This window comes from Spermophilus citellus (assembly GCF_964194105.1).
Source record: "Spermophilus citellus genome assembly, chromosome: 1".
NCBI classification, from domain to species: domain Eukaryota; kingdom Metazoa; phylum Chordata; class Mammalia; order Rodentia; family Sciuridae; genus Spermophilus; species Spermophilus citellus.
In genome coordinates, this window is record NC_138182.1 from 28,855,954 (window position 1) to 28,882,250 (window position 26,297).

The 26,297-nt window shown below is 37.9% G+C and overlaps 1 protein-coding gene across 3 annotated transcripts; it reads right to left on the minus strand.

Annotated features, from left to right (window-relative positions):
* Positions 1-1,389: 1,389 nt before the first annotated feature.
* Positions 1,390-26,280, minus strand: N4BP2L1 (NEDD4 binding protein 2 like 1). Of its 3 annotated transcripts, none has more exons than XM_081292779.1 (5): positions 24,182-26,280; positions 6,466-6,593; positions 6,066-6,154; positions 4,104-4,180; positions 1,390-2,869 (listed from the first exon to the last, which is right to left on the minus strand). In XM_081292779.1, exons 1-5 carry the CDS (start codon positions 24,223-24,225, stop codon positions 2,611-2,613), a joined length of 597 nt encoding a protein of 198 aa, XP_081148905.1. In that variant the 5' UTR covers positions 24,226-26,280; the 3' UTR covers positions 1,390-2,610. The 3 variants fall into 3 exon arrangements, with proteins under 3 accessions (XP_081148905.1, XP_081148904.1, XP_081148906.1); XM_081292778.1 differs by having other exon boundaries at positions 23,833-26,280; XM_081292780.1 differs by lacking the exons at positions 1,390-2,869; positions 4,104-4,180 and adding an exon at positions 3,987-4,054 and having other exon boundaries at positions 23,833-26,280.
* Between the last annotated feature and the right edge of the window lie 17 nt (positions 26,281-26,297).

A 26,297-nucleotide genomic window follows, 5' to 3' on the forward strand; every position in this document is an offset into this window, starting at 1 on the left:
AGTGACAAATTAATGATTACAAAGTCAACAGTGTATGCTGCATGATAAGGAATAAGTGGTAAAAACAGTTTGTGTTATTCAGCAATCACTTAGTGAGAGCCTACTGTGTGAACAGAGCACTTGCCAGCCCTATAAATAATATAAACAGTAATACAAGTCGAAGTTGGGTGTTCAAAGATTATATAAATTAGAAGCCATGGGAGTTGAAAACTAGGCCACTTCCAAATGGGATAAAGTTGGTGGCATTTAATCAGTTACTTTAATGCTTCTAAACCAAGTATTTCAGGAGTCTTCTAAGAAAAGAGATTGGCCAGGAACTCTTTTAGAACCCAGTAATAACTCTGGATCTATAACCCAGAGCCACTTCTCCATGAGGGCCACTCCCTCAACCCAGGTGAACCACAAACCCTAATGAGAGAGTTAGCCAAATCAGGAACTTGAATCTGATTTCTGTTGCTCCTGTGGTATTAAAGGATGGTAATTCTAGTTTGAGTTCTCTGACACTTCTCCCTAATCTGGGTGAGTCAAGTTATCCACATTGAGCAGGTTCTACAATAACCATACCAAGACACCCAGAATGACCTAGGCCTGGAAATTAATTGACTTGTTACTATTACAGGATTGTATGCTATGTTGAAACACAGAATTTAGCAAAACTATAACAGCAGGTTAAATTTACTATTTTGTTTGTCAGTCAAGCTTGTTATTCAAAGATAACCAATCTTTAAAATGTTAAAATAAATAAATAAATAAATTCTCTCTCTCTCTCTCTCTCTCTCTCTCTCTCTCTCTCTCTCTCTCTCTCTCCCCCCCCCCCCTTTCCTCTCTCTTTAAAAAAAAAAAAAAAAAAACAAAGATTTAAAAAAAAAATGTTAATGGAGGGGCTGGAGTTGTGGCTCAGCCGTGAGTGCTGGCCTAGCATGTGTGAGGCTGGATTCAATCCTCAGCAACACATATAAATAAATAAAGTATCGTGTTCAACTGTAACTAAAACATTTTTTAAAAATATTATAGGGGCTGAGGTTGTGGCTCAGTGGCAGAGAGCTCGCCTAGCATGAGTGGGACCCGGGTTCGATCCTCAGCACCACATAAAAAAAAATAAAGGTATTGTGTTGTGTCTATCTACACCTAAAATAAATAAATAAATGTGTATTTTAAAAAAATATTACAGATGCATTACAGAGAAAAATTACAGACACATTGCTAGTAGTTGACAAGATGTTGAGTAGATTAACGGTAGTAGATAATGGGTATATTAAAGGAAAATCATCTCATGTGCACAGGTTTAGATAAGCAAGAAAATATAAGGTTGCTTTTGTCTTTACATTTATGCCTAATATTTGAGAAGATTAGTAAATAAGCATATGATATAGTTATTGTACGACTGAATTTCTTGAGATTTAGGTAAAATTTTTTATTGTTGAGCCAAAAAAACTCAATGACAAATCCATATAAACGCAATACAATATGCCATTTTAATAACCATAAAAGCACCATTATATAAGACACTTAAAATTATACTTCACAGAACACCAGGAAAAAAAAAAGCTGTTGGCCAACAATAAACAGCATACATCCTACACGATCTTGTCTGTCATGGTCTCACACCAAATTAATCTGATTCCAACCTGTTGGAATTTAATTTGGATTCACAGATAAATAACACCACGGAAAACATGAAGACGGCTCATCCTCCAGTGAGCATGGCTTTTACATATCCTTGCATGATCTATATCCTGGGCTGCTTTATTTCTTTGCACTGCTAAACATTTGGACTGCCAACTAATTACACACATCTATAAGCGTAATTTTAGAAATTAGATCTCTTAAAAATTGCTGTTTTATGAAGTCAGATTTTATTTACACTAATAGACAACAGCCAAAAGTTGTTTAATCCTGTTGAAAAAAGTAGTTAAACACAAGGTGTGACTTTAAATAACACTGATTTTCCTCAACTTGAATAGCTATTAAAGATTTGACATTTTTAACAGTGATTCATCTTTAGAATAAAGGAATATTTCCCAAAGTGATCACTTTGAAAGACAATATTTCCTTACATATATGTATGCTTTCTGTTTGTTTCAAGGGAAAATCAGTATCATTGGAGTCACACATCTCACTTTTTAAAATACATAGTTTATCAAAGTAGGAATAGCACTAAAACCTTTTCTGCCTCTCCCTTCTCCCTAACCCTTCCAACTTTCCCGGTGGAGATGAATTTCCTGAAAAAATAAATGGATTACTTCAGACAAAGTGGTACTGAAGCTTATATATAATATAAACAAACACTTTGTTTTATTTATGAACCTATGCAACTAATTGATCACGTTCTTGGGTATGTTCTTAGACTTCAGGTTCAAATTACTTGTTTCCCTTAGAGCAAGATTTTAATCAAATCTGAAAAATTCCCAGCATCAGACCATGTGTACAGGTGCACTTAACAAATGCTTGTTGAAGATAATGAATATAATGACCTCTGCTCAGGAATTTTTGGGTTCAACTATTTACACTGGAATTGGAGTTTTGGCTAAAACTAAACAAAGAATAAATACCAAAAAATTGAAGTAAAAACTTATTTAGGAAAATTTGGAATGGCTGTAAGATAGGCCTCTAATATCCATGGTGACAACCACCCCTTCTGCTAAAGGAGCTCTCATTTGTGAAGCTGCCATGAGCCCTCCGGTTTGGAAACTCTGCGTAGGAATGCCAGTATCTTGAACCATTGGAAGGCGATGCATTATTCCTGTCCTGGTTTCTGTTCATTCTGCTTGGTTTTTCTGCATGAAGTACACTGTAAAAGGTAACATCATGTTCATACCGTTCTTTCATTCGGTGTATTTTTTCTCTTGGGACTCCATGAATGTTTCTTCTACATGAAAAAAATGCAAATATGTAGTTAAGGCAGAATATCAAAATGAATTACTTGTGCTTTACAAGTCCTGCATTGCATAGATACTACACTCTCCGTCCTGGGGATATCTGTGGCAAAACATAAAATTTTGCTATTCAGTTATCTCTCAGGCTCTGCTCCTGTTTTTCTGCTGCCCTACACACCCCAAAAATATCCTAAGGCTGGCTTCATAAATGTTTTGTTTTTGGTAATCTCAAATCATGTGCTTCAAAATATGAAGAACACCATGAGATTTTTTTCAATTATATATTCGCCAGTTAATACCATTGTTTCAGGTCAACTAGTCCCCAGTACAGTTAAACAGTGCTTACTAAAACAATCTTAAAATCTAGTAGGCACGGGGCTGGAGATATAGCTGTTGGTAGAGTGCCTGCTTTGCATATACAAGGCTTTGGGTTCAATACCCAGCACCACACACACACACACACAAAAAAAAAAAAAAAAAAAAAACTAGTAGGCACAAGAATCAGTTGGGCATATAATTAGAAGTATAATTATTACCAAAGATTTCGACTACAGAATGGAGTCTATGAACTACAGTTTAACACCTCAGGCACTCCTGATGGAGGTATGATTCACAGACATGTTGGAAACACTATCAGCTTATAACCAAAATATGAACTGGCCTTAATCCTAAAAAAGTCAATTCCAATCTCACTGGTTAACTTTATTATATTGACATCAAATAATACAAAGAGTAAATATCAGAACTCATGCATTCAAAGTCAAGTTAGTACTATTTGGACATTTATTGCTGTATAAGTTAGAAGCAGCATCTAAACCATAAATGAACTACACAATGTTCAACATCTAAAGATTTTTATTAAAAAAAAAAAAAAAAGATTTTTATTTAGTCTAAATGCAGAAAACACCATCAATATGTGCAATCCCATGCAAAGGAAAGTGCTTTTAAATGTTCATTAATGAAGAAGCAATTTAGCAGAATGTTAAATAAGTCCTTTTAAAGGACCAAGTCCAAGCCGATATGTTGCATTTAGCATTATATTAGAAAACTGACCCAAAACTAACATCTTCACATATAATATTTCCAAAGTTATCAATTTCCAAGAATTACCATTTCTGGCCTGAAAACTACCAGTCCATTTCCAGCCTGAAAAGATTCTTTTGTTCGGTCTGAAATACCTGAAAATAGCAGGATACATAATGAGGAACTAGAAAAACAAAGAAGTACCTTGCTAACTCTTGAACGTTGAATTTCCAGCGAGTGTCAGGTTCTCGGAATATAACTTCATAGTTATTTTCAAGTGCCTGATTTTTCAAAAGTACATAAAACATTGAAGACATAGTATGTATGTTTGGGAATGTTTATGCTGCCATTTAACATTTACTACAAATCTTTTCTAAATTCCTTTTGTTTTACCAGTAATCCAATGCCTTAATTTATCTGAACACAATTGGTTTATTACCATACTTAGCCACTCTCAGATTATATTATGCTTCCCAGTGATAAATTTTGGTCAATTTTATCTAATATGGAGGAATTTAACACCTTTAAAAGTAGATCTGAACTAATTTAAAATGTCCCAAACACAGGTGTGAGCAATGTAGACTTATTTCCGCCAAATACCTTGTCCTTTTCCTCATGACTTGATTTAGAAAATCATTGTCACAGAAACATAGTTCATGAAATAAAAGTGATTCCCACATGTTTTACATAATTTTCCCTCCAAAAATAGCTCTACCTGCTATATAATATAGTTTGACCCCAAGCACTGTGTCCCATTCCCTTGAGTTTAGAAAACTACTACAGTTCCCATATAACTATCCAAATATTCTTTGTACACACAAATCAAATACTGCTTTATCTCAAACTGAACTTTCTGTTGTCACTTTTGTTTGCTCTGTTGTGAAATACAGAATGAACAAATCTCAGTAAAACAATTTCCTCATAAGTAGGTAGGATGAATAAGTTCTTATGTACTATTACACAGAAGGGTATTAATATGTAAAAATAGCTACAAGAGAGGATTCTTAATGTTCTCATCATGAATTACAAATATTTGAGATGATGGGTGACCTAAACATCTGGAGGTGATCATTACACATTGTATACATGTACTGAAACATCACACTACACTCCATAAATATGTCCAAATATTATTTGTAATTAATGTATAAATTTAAAGATTTCTTCTTCATTCTTTGGGCACTTCTAATTAGGGAAAGATTCAACTGTCATACCTTGAAAACAATTTCTGGGGCTAAATAGCTGCGGATGAGTGAAGTCACTCCAGGTTTTGAGTTGTGCCTGAATTCATTGGACTCCTCAACGCCCTGTTCATTTCCAGCCTTTCAATCATAAACTGAAGTAACCACCAAGTTGATGTTCATTCTTTAATACATTTATGCAAGTCTCACAGTCTGGGCCAAAGTAGAACTGATTAAAGTATCATTAGAGAAAAATCACACCTGTAGGTATGCTATTTTGCTCCAAATGTAAAAGAAGCCTAAAAATAGATTTTGGAGCCCAGTGTGGGAGACATTCATCTCAGAATTAAAAGTGGGAATTTTGTGTGACATAAGTAGAATAATACTTAGCTGTCTGCTTCCTGCCCCACCCTGTAGGTTTGTGGATCTTCTTCTATCCACTAGGAAGTGAAAAATTATTAGCATAAGAGACAATGTACGTCTGAAAAAAGATCAGAATGGAGACCTGAGTTATATGTTTATATTTGTACCCTACTACCTTCATAAGGTTATCATGTTGATGCCAAATCTGTGTTTAAACAAAACAATCCTATTGCCCTGGAACTTCAGGCAGCAACAACAGTACACAGTGCTGAAATCCCAGCTCACCAAGGGAGGACCTGTAACCCTGCTAGTGCATCATCTAGTCCTGTAAGTTTCAGTGAGTGCCCCTCTGTGTGGAAAATATCCATGACTGAAAAACTATCAATAATTCAAAGAAATGATTATTTACCAAGGACTATGTAAAAATTGTACCCTGAGATGAGAGAAACATCTCAGCAAATTTCAGCCATTGAACAGAGAAAAACTAAAACTTTACCTGCTCCCTGAAAGAACTACTGTTAGTAAATGTGATATTATGGAAGATCAGAAAAAAAGGAAAGAACAATGTTTCGACTTTCTCACAAAATGTCCACAACTGAAAATTCAGAACATTTCTTCCTACCATGACTGCATAGGGCTTCATTTCCCAGGCGTGGAGGTTGGTATTATCAATAATAATGGGGGATATGCCTCTCCTCATTGCTTTTCTTGCTGCAACACAATGTTACATAACAGTGAACAACAAGCAACAATCAGAAAAGGGTGAGCGAAATCCATATCTCGTCATTTTTTGTTATAAGACGTCCTCATTACACAATTTATTGCCACCTATTTCAGAACCCATTATCAGTAATTTTCTTATGGAATCTAAAGATGTTATTATACTCTGGCATTCTGATTGAGGGGGGGGGGAACAGCAGAACTTTTGATTAAGCTCCTTCCATAAAACATATTCATTCTAAAGCAGCTACAGTCTATGCACACAACAGGGATTCCCGGGAGTTTGGAAAGGAATTCATCACCTCTTTTCTGGTTCCATTCATGAGCTTCCTCCAGGAAGTCAGGATTGAACTCATAGGCACCATCTTCCCTGAAGAAAAAATCATCCGTGCTGAAAATCAGGGCCCTGGGAAAGTCATGTTGCAATTGTCTAGAAAGTGGAGAAATGAAAGAGGGATTTTTTTTATTATATGCATATTCATGGTAGAAATTATTTCCTTCCATCTCTAATGTTTAGCATTTTAAAATACTGAGACCACCAGGTTTTGAGTTGTTGAACTTCAATTTAAAAAAGGGAAATGCTTATCATCTCTGGAAGGCATCTCCCCTAACTGGAGTCAAGAAAGGGCTGAGAGGCATTTTGTGAGTGTTGCCAACCCTTGAAGCTAAGAGGCTGCTGGTCACCACCACTGCCTCTGAGGCAACCAGGACTGACTCGAGGTGAAACTCGAAGGCTAAGTTGAGGGTGTGTTGGCTGTCTTTCCTGTTGGACACCATCCCCCATGACCATTCCTTTCCAAGGCACCAGCATCCTCCTGAGACCTGCCCACGGGCGCCATGCCCCATATTCAGCCGTTCCCTAAACTCTTACCTGTCCCATTTCCCTGGAGTTCTGTTCTCTGTTCTCTGCTTCCTGCCCCACCCTGAGGACCCATCTGAGAAACTAGTTCTTGCTGAGATATGAGTTGTGGCTAAAGGTGATGTGTGTGCACTACCCTATTAAGTGACATATTTACATTTTAGCAATGACCTAAACCAAATGGAGAAAAGCACAAGAGAGGAAAAGAGGTGAACCCAATATTCCCCATGCCTTCCTCATCTCTACCACTCTGGGTCTAAATATGAAAGTAGCACAGACAAAAAGGGAAAGCCATAATGTAGCACCTCTTTTAATACAACAAAATAAAACAAAAAGGGGGTGATATGTTCTGCACAAACTCCAAAGAGAAGATGTTTCCATTTGAAATCTTTGGACAACTTTTTGGTGGAAGGTGGGTATTACACCAGGAAGTAACTGGGAAGCTCACTGAGCCTCCTTTCCTTGTTTGTAAAGTTGATGCTAATGAGCTAATAACAGGGGAAACACCTAGTGCAGCACCTGACACTGGCACACAAGTGTGTGTGCCCTTCCTCTGTCCCTATAGCACTTGCCAGAATGTCTCTCCATTCCAAACAGACTTAATGGCAAATAGAAAATATATAATCACAACAGCCATGCTCAGAATAAGAAGATATCTACAAGTTAGGGATGGGGGGAAGGTTGGAGAAAGACAAGAGCAGAAGATGCAAAAAGAAAGCAGAGCTATTCAGTTCTTTTTCTATTTTTTTTTAAGAAAAAAAATCTCAATCCAGAAAGAATATGGAACTGCAGGTTATTCATGGCACCTGAGTTGCTCTCCCAGAGCTAGATTCAATTCTTGACTCTTCCACTATCCAGTCATGTGGTCTCATCTTCTGAACTGTAAAACACAGATTACAATCCCTACCTACTAAATAAGCTTTTGGTAAGACAAATGGGTTGTAGTGGGAAAACATTTTTATAAAGGATAAGGCACTTTACAAATGTAAAGTACTGTTATTTTGTTAGTAATAATAACAACAAGGGTACATTTACCCAACCCAGACTGTTTACATGCTATAGTAACAAAAATACACTGGAGTACATACATGCAGTAATCTTTTGGGTATTGCAATAGATGAGAGACAAAGACAAAAATTAAGCAAATGTTTCAATATTAAAGAGTAAAATACGCTTTCCAGAAATAAAAAACATCTCTGGCAAAAATTCTTCAGAAAGTATAACAGAAGGAAGCATAGGGAGTTGAAAAGGTAATTCCAAACAAAGTATATTTTCCTTGTCAATGGGCTATGGTGATACTCAGGAAAACTCAACAGACATGATATCTTGATTTCAATAGCAATCTCACAGTTTCTCTTGACAGATACCTTTGTGGGGAAAATGTAGGCTCTAAGAGAATATATTTTAATATCCAAAGACTATTAATTAGTCAACCTGTTAGACATTTATTGAGCTCTTAACATGTGCCAAATGCTGTGTAAAGTGTTAAGGCACAGAAATAAACTTACTGCTATCAAGAATGCACAGCCTACTAGCCAAGGAGCTAAACCTCCCACAGCTAGTGTGGCACACCATGGAAAAAGCTATGCCAACCAGGCACTAGGGAGCAGGAGCAACAAGTTCTGACAAGAAGAGTCTTGCAAAGGAGGCAACATTTCACTTGGACCTTAGGAGCTGGGAAACAATTTCACATCTTGCAGAAAGGGCTGAGAGCATGGGGGGTAAGATAAGAAGGAAGCGAACGCTTCAGGGCCTGTGAGGAGTAAGGAATTATAGGAAAATGAGACTAAAAGTGGCAAATCACATCTGAACCACTGGTTTCAATTCTGAGTACCACAAATTCAAAGAGAAATTTGATAAGCTGAGCAAAGTCCAGAGAACAGTGACCAAGTAAATATAAGGTCCACTAACCATGGAAACCATGTCAGAGGAGCAAAGATTGACAAAGAATCTGGGTTATTTAAGGTGAAAACAAATGATAAACAGTGATTCCTAGTACTTATCCTCAGATGCTGGAAGTCTGTTGTGTAGAATAGGGAATGAACTTATTTTGGGATCAGCACTGGGGCCGGGCTAAACGTGGCAGTTCTGCTGGTCTTGCCTGGTCACTCATACAACTACAATGAGTCATTGCAATGCAGGGGCAGAAGGAGCTCAGAGGGGTCCAAACAGGCCTCCCACAGGCCTCTGGTGCTCTTGGCTGTTGGCTAGCTCTTGCTCCACCTGGCTTCTCATCCTCAAGGAGGCTGACCCAGGCCTCTTTACAGACAGGCCCATTGCAAGAGAGCAGGAGTGCATTTTACTAGGCTTCCACAACACTGCGTTGGTCCAAGCTAGTTACTTTGCTAGCCTGCATTAAAAGGGCAGAAAAATATTTTCCACTTCTGGAGGGAAGGGGAAGCAAAGAAAATGTGGCAACTTTTAGTTGACCACAGATGTAAAAAGTGGCAAGAGAGAAGGGAGAAGTAGAAAAAGGACTGAATTAAACAAATATTCATAGTCTCCATAATAATTGTCTATTATTGACTTTAAAGATATTCAAACCGAAAAGTCTAAATCATAAGTCCAAACCTTAACCTCCAATACCAACAAGTTTTGTTAAAGATATCTTAGAAAAAAATTAAGGGTAACAGTAGATGCATTTTCAGATATGAATATTTTTTAAGGTATGTTTATATTTGCAAACACTATAAATTTTTAAAATTATTTTCATCAATATTATTCAGTCTAAGTAATGAAAACTATGTTCAGAGGTGAAATAATAGTATATATCTCCCTTGTGTACTAAGCAACTATGGAAACTGGTTGATTTTCCTTTTTGGTCCCAGATGTAATATCCCTTCTAAGTCTGGTTTCATTTGTTTTCCTATTAAGTCTACCACCCATAGGTTTGGTTTGGTGTGTAAAACGTCTTTGGAATTTAAATTTTCCTTTCATATGTATATCCTTATCTACTCTTGTTTCCCTCTTTATAGTTCACACTGTAAACTGGAAGATAATCCTCTAACATTTCCTTTAAGGCATATAGGTGACCAATTCATGTTTTGTTTTATTTCAGTTCTTATTCCTTTCTAGAAAACGAAAATATAAAACTGTTGCCCTTTTTTATTGCAGAATTCTACCTTATAGTAAGTTAAATTGTTCAGGACCATTATGGGGAAAGATGACCTTCTCATCATTTCCTAGGTTGCATCTACAGTCCTCCAAACAGGCAGGCAAAAAATCTTGAATGTTTTTCACCATTATGGCTCATATGGGTTTTTTTTTTTTTTTTTTTTCTGTATGATGTTCCTAAATGACCATTCCTTCAAAATCTTGTTTTGTCTTTACCTAAATGTTAAATTAGCACCAGCGGCCATAGTAGCATCTTGAAAATGCAGGAAATAAAAACTTCACTAGCTAAATACAAAACTGATTAAATAGACAACCTTGAGATTCTCAAACTTAAGTGGAAGCAATAAATACCATTCCATCAGCTTCAGAAGTGATGAGGATAATGCCCCAGCGCTAGCTTTCTGGTGGTCAGGAGCCTCATGCATTAGGGAAATTGAGAGAATGAAAATAAAAGAAAAGGGAAAAAAATAGAGAGACAATTACTTCCACGTAACCTTCATCGCCCCCTTCCCCCCTCAATTCACTTAAAATCACTACTATGAGAGAAACTCAGGTACTAATCTAGATTTCATAATTTGTCATCCTTCTATAATTCCTTGCTTTACAATAGAGAACCACAGAGATATTCAGATATCTATTCAGTCACTCACTCACTCACTGAGAAAGGCCAACAGTACTATATGATATTACTATGGAAGTTTTCAAACACGTAAAGGTAGACAGGATAAGATAATCAATCCCCAAGTAGTTGTGACACAGCTTCAGCAATTACCATCATCTGGTCAATCTTATTGTCATCTATTTCATATTTAATTTCATCAAATATCCCATCAGTGCTCCTATTTCCCTGGTTGTCTCTTAACATTTTCCTAGAGTTGCTTTGTTTGAATCAGGAGGCAAAGGAGAGCCACACATTGTATCTGGTCACTGTGTCTCTTAAGTCTCATTTATTCTACTGTTTTTCTCTCCTATTTTAGTTTCCACCTGAATTATTGTTCCCCACAACTTTTTACATGGGAGATGTTGAAACCTATACAAATGAGTTAAAAAACAATACAATGAACACTGTTTAACCTTTGTCTACAATCACCAGAAATTAACACTTTGCCTTCTATTTTATGTTTCTCAAATATGTATTTTTGATGAACCATATGAAAATAAGCTGCAGATATCATGATACTTTATTCCTACATTCCTTACCAAGTATCTCCTAAAAATATTCTCTTACATAACCACAATATCATTATCACATCTAAAAACTAACTTTTAATTCACAATGTTAAATTTTAAATTTTTTAAATTTCCCTGGTGGTCCCAAAAATATTTCATAAGTTTCAAGTTTTTGGTTATTATGTCTCAGTAAGGTCTTCTAATCCAGAACTGTCCTGGAGTCCATTTATGTTTTCCTTTTTGAAGAGTCCAGATTAGTTGTCCTGAGAATGCCCCCCACATTCTGGGCTTATCTAGTTATTTCCACATGATTATTACCAGGTTATACATTTTGGGAAGGAAAGTTCAAAGGTGACTTTAATGTACTTCTGATTACACATGGAAGCTTGTCCCATCATGCTAAGTTTGAGCAGTTGGCTAAAAGGTGGTATCAGCCCAACCTCTCTATTATAGAAGTGTGTCACTTCTCTTGTCATAGTAAGTACTGTGTGGGTATGAACCTGTGAGATTATGGAACGTTCTGTTCTTCAGCCACTTTCCCTCAATGGTTTGTACATCTATTGTTCTGATGCTTGGGTGCCTGAATCAATTACTATACTGGGAATTGCAGAGTTTTTATTTTCTAATGTTACCCTTCCTTCTATTTTACTAGGTAGCATTGTCTTGTTTTAAAAAAAAAAAAAAAGCTTTCTTTCTTCTCTTTTATAATCTTTACCATCATTATTCTTTATGATGCTCAAATTATCCTAAAATTGACCAGCAGTTACCCTTCAAGCTGACTCATGTCTTTATCTATAAAGATTTAAAAATACATTAATTTTCTAATTAGCAAATAAATAACAGCAGAAAAATTTGCAACAGAAAAGTGCAAAAATAAAAAAAGGAATGTTCCTATATTCCTCCATCTAAAACTAATAATTGTTTTAACATTTTTAAAATTATTTTAGTTGTTGATGGACCTTTATTTATTTGTTTATACATAGTGCTGAGAATCAAATTCAGTGCGTCACACATGCTAGGCAAGTGCTCTACCACTGAACTATAACTCCAGCCCAACATTTTGGTCTTCTTTTAAGAATTTAGATACATATCTCAATATATCTTCATTTCAACTCATTATTTTCTACTCCATGCAACATTTTAATGATATAGCAACTTATACTTATTTATATGGATGTCCCATAATTTTCTTCAGTGCTCTGAGGTTAGGCACTGAGATGTCTTAATTAGCAATACTAATTATTTTTTTGTTATGTGTTAGTCATTTGGAAATGTGCTTTTGTGATCTACAATTTCATATCCTTTTTCTAATTGTTGATAAAACATCTTTATTGGGAGGTTTAACTTTCTTATTGAATAACAATTTCCTATTGAGTGTAGCAGTTTTTAATTTTGGTTATAATAATCTCTAACACATAGTTGATTATTTTTAAAATGTTGTCTAGTCACATATATTCATCTTTTACTTTCAAATTTTGCCTTTGATGGTAAATTTTGAACAGTCTTTCTCATCCCCATATTATGTAAAAATATATACATACTATTACATTTTCCTTGTCAAGCCATCTACAATATTATGTTGGTATGTAGCATTCATTAAGGATGTATTTTTAAAGTTTTTTTTAGTTGTAGTTGACACAATACCCTTATTTTATTTATTTATTTATTTATATGTGGTGCTGAGGATCCAACCCAGGGCTTCGCACGTGCTAGGCGAGTGCTCTACCACTAAGCCACAACCCCAGCCCCAAGGATGTATTTTTTTTCCATATGGTGACCTGGTTATCCCAAAACTATTGACTTAATAAATCCCACATTCCCCATCGTTCTGAAAAACTTTTTATTATATACTAAATTATTACGTATATTTAGGTCTATTATTGTACTTTTTCTTTCACTTGACTAAGATTAATGTGTGGAGCACCACCTTGATCATCTTCTTTTCAGTATTTTCTTTTCTCAACTATATTCAACAATTGAGAATCTTTCCTTTATAAAATTTATACTTCTAATTTACTTTTCTGTCTTATTTTGTTGAGAGCCATGCCTAAACAAAATCAAATAAAATGACATTATGATTCTTGCCTTTAATTCAACTCATGGCAGGCTTGGTTGTTCCAATAAATTTTCTTTTCAAGACTGCTAAGCACTGAACAAAGTTTGGTATATAGTATCTCTCCTCAACTTTTATAACAATTTTATGAAGTAATATATTCTCCAATTTATAGATAAATTGATTTAAGAGCTTAAATAACTTGTGTAAGTTTACATAGCTTGGATGTGTAGCTGCTGGAATTTGACTTCGGTCTACATGGAGTCAGGGCACATGGGTATTAGTTACATCCTCAGGGAGCTCTTGCAGATCTGAGAAAGTGCATGTCCTCACACATGAGCAACACGGAGCCAGAGTCTACCATCTTGTCTTAGCCAGCAGCTACGATTCTTAAAGGGTCCTCCCAGCCTTCACATACATGTTCCACATGGCAGGAAGAGGCAAGGTAGCTTTGAAAACTGTAGTCTTATAGTGGGGCACACTAAAATAGGGTTGCTAGGTAAGATAAGATAGTTAATCAACAACCTCTGCAACAGTCTTACTAGGATATTCCTTTAGATCCTGAATTTATTTTTTATCACTTCTGAGTCTTCAACTCAGAAATGTTCTATTATATCTGTAATTATGACTTTAGCTATACTTATTCTGGTTATTTATTCTTATGTTTTGTTTTCTATGTTACTGTTTGATTTTCTGCATTGATTCTGCTCATCATTATCTCTGTTGGACTTTAAAGTTCCAACATTTATTTTAGAATCTTTTTAAAAAACATATACCTCATTACGTTCTTTCTAAATATTCTGCTTCTTAGTAAACCCCCTTCATATTTCAGACTCCTTATCATTTTTATTTCATCTTTTTTAACCATAGGAATTTTTCAAGATAGACAAAAATTTTAAATTATAGAAAAGCAAAGGAAATAATAAACACCCCTACAATCACCATCTGGAGCTGATAATCATTAACATTTTTTCATTCTTTGTTGGCTTAAATTTCAACCAACTCTTCACCTTAACTTGGGCATCTTCCAATACCATTACTATGCTTCATCCCCCCTTTCCACAATACTTATCACCTCCTAACATAACATATAATTTCCTTATATTTTATATCCATTTCCCTACCTCTGGTATATAAGGTCCACATGGGCAGGATCTTTGTTTTGGTCACTGGTGATCCCAAGTACCTAGAAAACTGCCTGGAACATAGTAGACACTCAATAAATATTTATTGAATGAAAAAATTAAGGAGCATTACATATTTAAGATCTATTCATGTTGCTATACAAACTTAGTCCATTCCTTTTAACTGCTACATAGTATTGCATTATCTGAAAAATAATAAACAACATTAAGTGCTTATCAAATATGCCAAGAACTATTCTAATAGCTTTAAAATTTCTTATGTAATGCTCAAATAGAACTGGGAGGTAAGTACTGCTATTAATCCCCATGTTACAGACCAGTGAGTGGTACAGCTGGGTTTAAAACCCAGGCTTCTGGTCCCTTAGCCCTAGACTAAACCGTTATGCTCGAGTGCTATAAAAACAAACCACATTTATTTAAACCTTTCTCCAGTGACATTTGTTTGCACTTTTCCCTATCATGAGATTCAATCAATGTGCACATGTGGATCATTCCTGGGGACATATTCCTCAAGAAGAATAGCCAATGAGTCCTTTGTTTTCTGAGACAACAAAGCAGAGCAGATATTGTCTAAAATTGCCTTCTTTCCTTTAGAAAAAAAAATATCTGATAGAATATAGATTCTATGAAGGCAGAGATCTTTGCCTTTTGTCTGCTGTTCTAAGCATATAAAAGAATGGCAGGCACATAGGAGGTAATAAATATTTGGCAAATGTATGAATGGCTCTAAATATAATGCTCTCCTGCCCTACTTAGGCAAATTATTTTTACAGGGCCCTAAACTATATGAGAATTCTCATCTGTGTATAATGAGAATTTTACCAAACCTCAGATCCCCCTAATGGAGAGAGGAAGTGAAGATTCTTCTTGGATCCCAGCACTTGCTCTGGGAAGTAGCCTGAGAAGAAGAAGAGAGCCATAGCTATAGACCATGTGGAAAATTTCCCATGAGGCCTGGTATGGCCTGAACTTTGCAGTTGTGCCAACCACCACACCTGGGGCTGAGCCCTATCCTTAGAGACACCTCAGTCATTGCCAGCCCTATGAGTGTCACCAAGAGACAAAGACTGAGGGGACTGCAGTGATGAGATCCCAGTCTGTCTTACTGCTTACTCTTGCCTTTACCCCTGAAAGTTGGGCATGTTTATGAGATCCAAAACCAAACTCCCAGGTAGGCTTCACTGCCATTTGTCAATGTGGTTCCACTTCATTCTATCTAGCAGAAATCCTCTTGGTATCTTGCATGTAAACAGAACCCTTCTCTACAATCTAGCAATGGGACAAGTTTCCTCTGTTTGTGTTCTGTTGATTAATCCAGGCATGCTCAGAATTGAGGAAGGAATTAGGCACACCTACCTCAGTACTTTTTTAAAGCTGTCTTTTCCCAATCTACCATACATAGATCAGTTACACATAACAGAAAGTAGCGGTCCAGAAGTCAACTCTGGGCTCTTTTTTTTTTTTTTTTTGGTGGGGGGGGAGGGGTGGGGGGCAGCGGGGGAAGGGTACCAGAGGTTGAACTCAGGGACACTTGTCCACTGAGCCACATCCTCAGCCCTGTATTGTGTTTTATTTAGAGGCAGGGTCTCACTGAGTTACTTAGTGCCTTGCTTTTGTGGAGGCTGGCTTTGAACTTTCCATCCTCCTGCCTCAGCCTCCCAAGCCACCAGGATTACACTGCGCCCAGCTGGGCTCTCAAAACTGCTGCTTACAGGGGCAGCAGTTACATCTTTGACCTTTTTATCAGGTGAAGAAGCTGGCACATCAAACATTTTCATGTGTTTAGGAAGAGTTTTCTGTGCCCCGAAGTGAAGTTTGAGATGAATGACTTTTTAATTTTTTTAATTTTTTTTTACTCCCTTTGCTATTCTCCACATCCCATTCATCCTTTTATATTTCTCTTTATCTCACTAATCTTTTTGGTTTTGTTCTTAAGAGCCATCCTGACCAAGCCAAATTTCCACCTCTTAGGAAGCTTCTAGCATTGCCTTTTATTAGCAAATCCATTCATCAAATATATAGTGAATGCCTACTATGTGCCAGGCCTTCTTTTAGGAGTTGTTCAAAATAAAGTATCTGATCTCAAGGAACTTATATCTCCTGACACTTACAGTTTAGTAAAATAAAAATAAATAAAAGAGAGTCAAGGTACAGGACAAAGAATGTGGAAGAAGCGCTACTCTCAATGGCTGAGAAAGCCCCTTTCTGAGCCTGTCTTTTGTCATATTCTTAAAATGTGTAGAAAATACTGAAAGATCCTAGCTGTATAGTTGTAGTTAAAGGGGACTCCCAAATAACTGGAAAGTTACATCCTTGGTGAGGTCAGATCACTTCTTCAAATTATGAAACTCTCAGTTTCAGAATCAAATGTGATGCCCTGATGCTAATGTACGCATCTATAAAATAAAACAACTACTATATACCATAGGGAAATTGTGAAGATCCAGTAAACCAGTGTCTATAAAGTACCAGGCATATAGTCAGCCCAAGGTAATCTTGTGTTAGTTATTCTTTCTCCATTTCTCCCTTCCCCTTTCCCAGATTCTTACCTTGATAAAAACAGATAGCCTTCTCCCCAAGCCATATACATGATCCGATAGAGAGCCTTATGAAGGAACAATTAAAAATTAGACTAGTTTTTCCTTTATCATATTATTTCCTCAATCCCAAACAGCCTAGTACCTTTTTAGATAATTTCTTCATTAGTTCATCTAGCATCAAAATGGCCCTAGGAAGGTGCCATTATATAGAGAAAATTTCATTGAAATGCTAGGAAGGAACTAAGTTGAGTAATACATACCCTGTCATGTGAGCAGATTTAGACACTTGGGAGTTGGGAGTTGACATCTCTCCCCAACACGTCGCAGGATGAATTCAAGTACTTATTAAAAAATCTTAATCTCATCTCCTCCCAAGGCTCCAATAACATTTTAACAAAGAAAATTAACTTACAAGTAATATTTTTTTTAAATTAGAAGAAACACATTTTTGATATTGATGAACAGCAATAAAATGTACCTTCCTTACCCTGACAGTTGAAATCCAGGTTAACTTAGCACCCTTCATAGGGACTTTAAGTGCTTTTTTCATTGCCCAGATCAAAATCAACCTCATTACCTTACCAGGTCATTCCCACTAGCCTCTTCCTTGATGTCAAAGACAAAGCTCTGGATTAGAAATAAGGAGAGTTCATCCCTATGACCTTGATCAAGATGTTTGGCTTCTCAGAGCTTCATGTCTTGGGCTTCAGTTAGATGAACTCTAAGAGAGCTTCTTATACTTCTCCTGATCTTTTCCCATAAAAATATTTTTTCTCTTTCATTTCTTCATCCATGTCTACCTCCTCTCAAATCATAATCCACACCTACAGGACTATATGGTCCCAATTCAGCAGGGTCTTCTTCCATTGTCCCAACAGCTCCAGGAATGTGGTGATGGTGAATTTCCTGTGTTGGGCAACTGTTCCTGACACAGCCTTTTCAGTGATTACAAACATACTACACTGTATACTTTTTTTATATTTAGTTTTTAGATTTAGGTGGATACAATATCTTTATTTTTATGTGGTGCTGAGGATTGAACCCAGTGCCTTATGCATGCTAGGCAAGCGCTCTACCACTTGAGCCATATCCCCAGCCTAGCACTGTATATTCTTGTTCTTTGTAAAATACATATAGTATTTACAGTCCTTATTCATCCTAACCTCTAGAGAGGGGTATTGTAAGGATCTTATTAGTGGGAAGAAGAGACTTGGAACCCCTTTTAGGAAAATCATAACAAATATAAACAGCTAGTAGTCACTTTCCAAGTAGATCGCGTTACTAAAGATCTAAGATGTCACCTGATACTCTATTTTGAAATACATAGACTAGGATTAATCCAAACTTTCTACTTTTACTTTTATTAAATGGGAGCCCTTGTCTCATGCATAGAAAACACTATGGTCCAGGCCTGCTGGCTAGGAACATGGGGGAACAGAGTACGCTTTGGAGTTTTAGCTAAATTAACTAGTCCTCTATTCTCATTGCCTCTTGCATTCCACTGGGTATTTGGTTACAAAGTATATCGTTCCTTCTATCTCTGGCTTATCAAGAAACACTAAAAGGTATTTCTTTTGATGAGAAATTCTATGTTAATCCAGAGATGTGACTGAGGATAAAGGACAGCAGTCAGCAAGCATCCTTTAAGCCTAACTAAATTCATATTATGAATCATTTATGATAGTGCCAAAAGGAACTAGAACATTGCAAAGGATAGTTCCCAGACTTGACTTTAGTTTATATGTAAAGATTAAAAAATCCAGGAAACTGACATAAAAGAATGATGACTTTTAAATTTTCAAAAAAGGTTACATAAAAAAAAGGCTATCCTCTATCATAGCCATTTCAAAAGGACAATTTAGAGGTATACCCATTTAATGGAATATTTTATTCAGACATAAAATAATGAAGTTCTGACACATGCCACAACATGATGAAACATGAAAACATTAAGGTAAGTGAAATAAGCCACTCACAAAAGGACAATACTTTATGATCCACTTACATGAAGCACTTAGAAAAGGCAAATGCATAGAGACAGCTAGTAGATTAGAGGTTGCCAGGAGGGAGAGGGAATAGGGAGTGACAGTGTTTAATGGACACAGAGCTTTTGTTTGGGATGATGAAAAAAAAATCTGAAATAGGTAGCAGTGATGGCTGCACAACAACATAAATGTCATTAATACCAGTGACTTTAAAAAGATAAAAATGACCAAAATGGGGATATTTGACACCATACATACACACACACACACACACACACACACACACACACACAGTGGGAAGCACAGAGGCTTATCCACAGAAGCTTTCACTAAGGCAGAAGTAAAGGACAGGTGCAGATCCAAAGTGAGTTTGACACATAAGCTGTGGAAACATAGTTTTGGATCATCTGTTGAGAGTAAAAGGGTCTTGGGATTGGAAACCTTATTTCTTTCTATTCCTTTGTCCAGCTCTGGGCTACCTAGCCAGTATATTCCTCCCTTTAGTCAAGGCTAGGAGAATACATGAAATAGAGGAAATATGAATTTTCCAGAATCCAACAAATCCATGGATTCCATAAATGCATCTCCTGATCATGTTGCCATTCATTTCCCCACTGGACCATAGTTACCCACAGTTGGGAACTAATTATTGTTAATAATGATTTGTTATTAAATAAATAATTTAATAATAATTTGTCTTGAGTAGGTGACTTCTTTTAATCTTATTTATTATATGCCTCATAAAACAAGTGCTATAGTCTTAGTCAGTGAACTTTGTTATTATTGATTAGTGACTAATAATTAACAACAGTTGGTATTTATAAGGCACATGAATTCCACAATACTTATTCCACATAGATAATTATAAGGTTTGTGTTTACAATAGTATCTAAAATTCTCACAATAAATGTATGAATAGAATATGAATCACATTTTAATAAAAAAGAAACTGAGGTGAACAATCAAGTGCCCTGTGTCAATTCATATGTTAATAAGATTAATAAAGATAAAATATAGTGTCATTAAAAATCCAACTCCGTATGGACAAAAGAGTTTCTTAGTTTATGTCCAACTGAAAATTAACCTAGGAAAGCCTTTTTATATGGAGAATGATATATTTATTTGGTTATGTAATGAAAGCTTTGTCATACAACCCTATCTAGCCAAGTCATTAAACAAAACATTTTACATAATAGTTCCTTAATTTTCACCTTTAAAAATTTACTATGTAATATATATTTTGTAGAAAAATCAGAAACTTCATTGGAAGGTAAAGAACATAATCCCACTAACTAAAGTAAACAACGATCAGCAGATATTTTTCAATAAATATATACAGACCTTTTTCGTTGAACAGAAATGGGATATGTGTGTGTGTGTGTGTGTGTGTGTGTGTGTGTGTTTGTCTTTATAAAAGACTTTTTAACTTAAAGGAGGGAAGAATATATTTATAGGTCAAATATACATCAGTTTCCAGTAATGACTGCATGACTTATAAGCCAATTCTCTACATTTGCATATTTAAGTTGTCTCACATTGTTTCTATTGCACACACACACAAAAAATACACTCTATGATGAACATTCCTCTATCTTCACACATTTGTCCAATTTTTTTCCTTAGGATGAATTCCTGGAAGTAGAACTTAGGTCAGTGGTAAAAACCTATTTTTAAAACAATGCTTATATAAAATAGAGGCGATAAAACAGATTTTTAGGGGGCACACTAATTTTTAATACTCTGATGTATTTAAAAACTTTTAAAACATATAAACCCAACTTTAAAAAAAAACTTCAAAGAATTTAAATAGATGTTTTCCATATCCCAGCCACTTTAAATTATAAAAACATATAAGTAAAAATACAGAAATCTAACATTGATTTGGAAGACAAGACATAATCTAATTTCAAAAATATTTTTATTAGTTCTTAAATCAAATGATAAATAAAGGTTAAACAAAAAGATGAACCCACATTTATAAAAACTTATTCCCTCCAATTCTTAAAATTTTTTAATTATTTTAAGAAATACATGTTTATTATAGAAAATTTGGAAAATACATAATATAGAGAAAATGTAAATTTCCCAGAATCCAACAAATACATAAGATAATCTTACAGTTTAACTATTTTCTATACATGTGTATTTTAAAACAATTTGCCATTCTTCTCTCCCCTGCCCTCCAAAAAAGTAGGAAAGCAGCTCCTTTTGGGCCACATCTGTGGCTTCCTCATCATCTGATCCCGCTGTGGGCCTCCCTCCTTGTGGAGTGGTGGCCTATCTCCTTGCTTACTACACATATATATACATGGCCTAGCCCAAAGTGTGCCAAGGCCCTTCTGGACCTAGAAAGGCCAAGGCTCAGCACAATGGAACAGGTCAGAGTCAATGTCCAGCTGCAATCTTCACTTCAGAGCCAGGTTTCTCTCCAGTCATAGTGAAGATTTTGCTTAGCTGGTCAACAATTTGAACAGTAGCTAATATCTCTTAAAATTTATGTCACTTTAAAGTTTTAAAAGTCCTTCCACATAAATTTCATCTTCACAACAGCCTCTGAGGCAGAAAGAGCAGATATTCCCATTGAATAGGAGAGGAATCTGAGGTTCAGAGGGGCTAAGTGAACAGCACAGCTAGTGAATGGCAGCATTTGAATATGACGTCATATTGACTCTCAAGGCTAGAGGCTCTTTACCTAGCCATTATTAGCAAACCATTTTTAAGTCTGACAAGTGGAAATTAAGAGTCAGAAAGATCTTCAATAAATCCTCTAAACTAATCACCTCTTAGTAGTCACATATAAGGAACATAAGAACCAGAGAAGCTAAGTGATTGCCCAGCTAGTTAGTGACAAAATGGATCTAAAGCACACTCTTCAGATTCTCAGGCCAGTGATCACTCCAGTTGTCCCTAGAGAGATGCTTTTTAACAAGATGGTCTCTTACCTGACGTCTTTTGCTTTGTCAAACCAGGAATTAAAATTCTGATATTCAGAGCCAGAAGAGATCTTAGAGACTGCTCAGGCCAGCCCATTCACTTTACAGATGAGGAATGTGAGGTCCAAAACTCTCATGTTCAGTTCTATGCATCTTCCTCTGATTATATTACTTCCCTTCCCAATAGTTAAGAAATCTGGCCCAAAATGTTTACTTCCTTCTTTTACACTAAGTGTGTGATAGATCGCAGACCAGCAAAATGAAAGTGAAATTAAAGATTTGACACCCTGAAGATATATGGTTGGTAACAGATATACCAACCATGGCTGTATCACAAAACTACAAAGTTCTGCTGGGTTCCAAGGAGATTTCCCACTCTACTGCCATCCTCTGCCTACGCAGGAGCCACAGAGGACCTTCTGGAAAATGTCTCTGTCTTTGAAAAAGGTACCAGTGGCCCTCCACAAATCACCAATCCCTTTAATCTATGATGTAGCAATATTCTTTAACTAAAGACTTCTACTACACAAGTCAGCCAGAATCCTAATTAAAACGGACAGCACCTCACTGCAGCTGTCAGTTCCCTCAAGTCCAAAGAATTCAGACCTGCTCCTGAGATCACTACCAGAGACCATCAAAATCATGTGACTGTAGGCCACCTTGATTCTTCAATAGTTCCGAAGTCCTAAGGCTAGCTTTATCTCTCCAACGAGATGGTTGAGAGGAAGGGACTGCTTCCGTGGTTGAATACCTATTATGAGCTAGACAATGTGCATGGAGGTAGAAGATATGGCCCCCACATTCAAGAAACTTAACAGAAGGATAAACAAAACCATGTGTAAAACTAAGCACAGTCACAGAGCTGTAAACAGGATGCCAAAGAGACCAGAAGACGAGCACCTACTGATGGGTGAGACAGCTGAATTTTTAAAAGGTTAATAGAAATCAGTTGGGCAAAGGGAGGCGGAGGGCAAGCCAGGCAAGCAGGCCAGCGTCAGCCAAGGCAAGGAGAGAAATAGCTTGGTTTACGGGAGATAAACAGTTCAACGTTGCTTAAGAGCAAATGCAAGGCAGAGAGTGATGGGAGTCCAGGCTGGAGCGTAGGCCTAGCAAGGTGGCAGCAGGCGATAAGCCCGCGTAATTCTCGCTGACCTGGTACCAAGAGGGCAGCTTACGCAATTCCCAAGTAATCGAATTTGGGCGCCCAAGGTGAAGGCTCTGTCAATTACGGTCTGTGGTGGCGCCGTCAGCCCCCCCTCCCCCGTGCACCTGTGCTCCTTCACAGCTGCCAAAGCCAACACAGTCTGCCCGAATCCACCAGATTTTCAAATCGGGCCACAAGCCCCCGGCCACGGCCACTGCTGCCCCGGATCACCAGCCCCCGCAACCCTCTCGTTTATGCGCTAGGGTTAAAACGCCTGTTGACGCGCTGTGACTGCTGCCTGCGCGCTAACTGGCGGCCCGGCTGTTTTCTCTGCAGTAGCCACCGGTTTTTCCCGAAGAGTCCCTGCCGGCCTCCCCGACCCAGGGTTGAGGAGGCTGGGGCGCCGAAGGCGGCCTCGGCCGGGCTGGCACTAGGCCGGGCACGGAGGTGGGGAAGGGGCCAGTGCCATCTGGGACTGGCGCAAGGCGCAGTGCCGAAATCCGTACTCCCCGGGAAGCGCAGCGGAAAACACAAACAAGACGAGCGCCCTCCTCTCAGAGACCCGGGCGCCAGAGGCGGCGGTGGTCCCCGGGGTCGGCAGCAGCGACCCGGGCTCTGACCAGGGCCGGGGCCGCTCGTTGCTAGGGGCTCCGGGCAGGGGCGCGCCCGACCGGAGCGCTCAGTGGCCCCGGGCCCGCGCGCCAGCGCCCAGGCCGCTGTCATTACCTGGCCAGTGTGGTTTTCCCCGAGCCCGGGAGGCCTCGCAGGAGGTAGAGGTGTTTCCTAAAGCTGTGGCGGCGCGGAGGTGTCCCCCGCGGGGGCGGCGGCCGAGGCGGCTGCTGCTGCTGCTGCTGCTGGAGGCTCAGCCTCCCAAAGGATTCAAGAAAACTGTCCTCCATGGGGAGGGGGCTGTCTGTGAGGGCCCTGGGTTCCCTTTCCTGAAGTCACTGTCTTGGCCAAAGCTGTTGTTTTTGTGACTCTCCGGCCATGTGATAGATGGAGGGGCGGGCGCTCAGAGCCCAGCCCCTCCTTCCCACCCGCCCGAACTGCTCTGCGTGGGAGGGGTCGTCCCTACCTGAAAAGCTGGGTACACTGGGAGACTGACAGCCCGGAAAACATAGGTGACGCACTACCTAGCTTTGCCTCCAGCCTCCCACTGCCACTCGCTGCCCTTTGCCCTAAAGAAAGCAGGGAACCCGCCTAATGGGACACTAGGACAATTTCCTGCCTCCACCTTACAAGCCAGACCCTTCTGTCACAGCCCTCCCCCAACTCCACCTCCGACCAGCCTAGACCTTGAAAGTGAAATAATTTTTGTTGACGATTAAAGAATGTGAGTAGCACTTTGAATAGTAACAGTGAAGGCCACTGTCTCCTCAAATTTATGTACACCAACATCTGGCTGTGTCCAAAGGGCTAACACACTCTTCCAGGGCCAGTATCTTCTTTATCAGACTGCCAAAAATATTCTTAGAAAGCTTTGTTGCCCGTACATAACTTTAAATCACTTCTTCCTCTGAAAAGCACACCTTAGGAATCATATTGAGTTAGAACAAATCTACCACACAGGCACCTATCTGCTCCCACAAAAAAAAAAAAAAAAAAAAAAAGAGGTAGCCTCTCTGGGAACTGTTTTAGATCCCAGAGGAAAGTGGCAGAGTCTACTGGCATTTACAGGGAACTAAGTTCTAAGTTCCAGGAGCTGGTGAGGACCCATTAGTTGATCACCATAATGAATCTCCAATATTTCAAACTCAAAAGCGACAGGGTGCCTGTTTGTTTACTGAGAGAAAATATTCAAAATCTCCATCCTAGAAAATCAGGATATATGGTGGCCTTGGCTATAATAATTATTGTAAAATAAATTTTGTTTCTGGCACCATAAGGTATGAAAATTACAAAAAGGAATTGGGGGGGGGGAAGTGATTTCCTTCTAAACCCAAATCCAGAAATTCCAGAGTTAATTTCAGGAAGGGGCTGTCCAAATTGGGAGGGGCTCTGTTCTGGGAACTTCACCTCCCCCTTGGGATTTCCCCTCTGAGGGTGGGGGAAGGGTAAGTGAGGGAGGAGGATGAACTGTTCTCCCTTGGGGGAAAATATGCCTTCCCAGCATGGAAGAAGTATCGTGGGGTGGGGGTGCTGGAGATCAAACTCAAAGCTTGGCACATGCCAGGCAAGCATTCTACCACAAAACTAGCCCAGGACATATATTTTCTTGATTCTTCTTAGTACTGCTAAGAAACCATGGAATTGCAAAGGCTTCTCTAAATATTAGAGGGAACTACAAAGAACAGAAAATATACATGAATCATAACAATAGTGACATTTATAATCTATATATCCCTATTATATTTTTTAGAGGGGTTGCTGGGATTGAACCTAGGGTATCTTGCATACAAAGCAGGAGCTCTATAACTGAGCTGCACCCCCAGTTTTTACTTTGTACAAAAGTAATTTGCCAGAAGATGGGAGGGGAGGGGAGGGGAGGGAAGGGGGATAGTAGAGGATAGGAAAGGCAGCAGAATACAACAGACACTAGTATGGCAGTATGTAAAAACGTGGATGTGTAACCGATGTGATTCTGCAATCTGTATACGGGGTAAAAATGGGAGCTCATAACCCACTTGAATAAAATGTATGAAATATGATATGTCAAGAGCTTTGTAATGTTTTGAACAACTAATAAAAAATAATAGACTTCAAAAAAACAAATAAATACCAAAAAAAAAAAAAAAAAGTGTTTTGCCCAGCCTTAATACCACCTTTTTCATCTAGATCTTCTCTGTCCAATACAGGAGCTCCAAGTCTTGTCAACTGGGCATTTAAAATGTAGCTAGTGCAAATTAAGATTAAAATAGGCAATGAATTCCTAAGGTTCCAAATGAAAAAAAAAAATCTCATTAATAATTTTATTTATTTATTTTTGGTACCAGGGATTGAACTCAGGGGCACTCAACCACTGAACCACATCCCCAGCCCTATTTTGTATTTTATTCAGAGACAGAGTCACACTGAGTTGCTTAGCACCTTGATTTTGCTGAAGCCAGCTTTAAACTTGTATTCTTCCTGCCTCAGCCTCCCAATCTCAGCTGGGATTACAGGCATGGGCCACTTCGCCCAACTCATTGATTTTTATATTGATTATACACTGAACTGATAATACACTGGATATAATGGATTAACATTAAAAC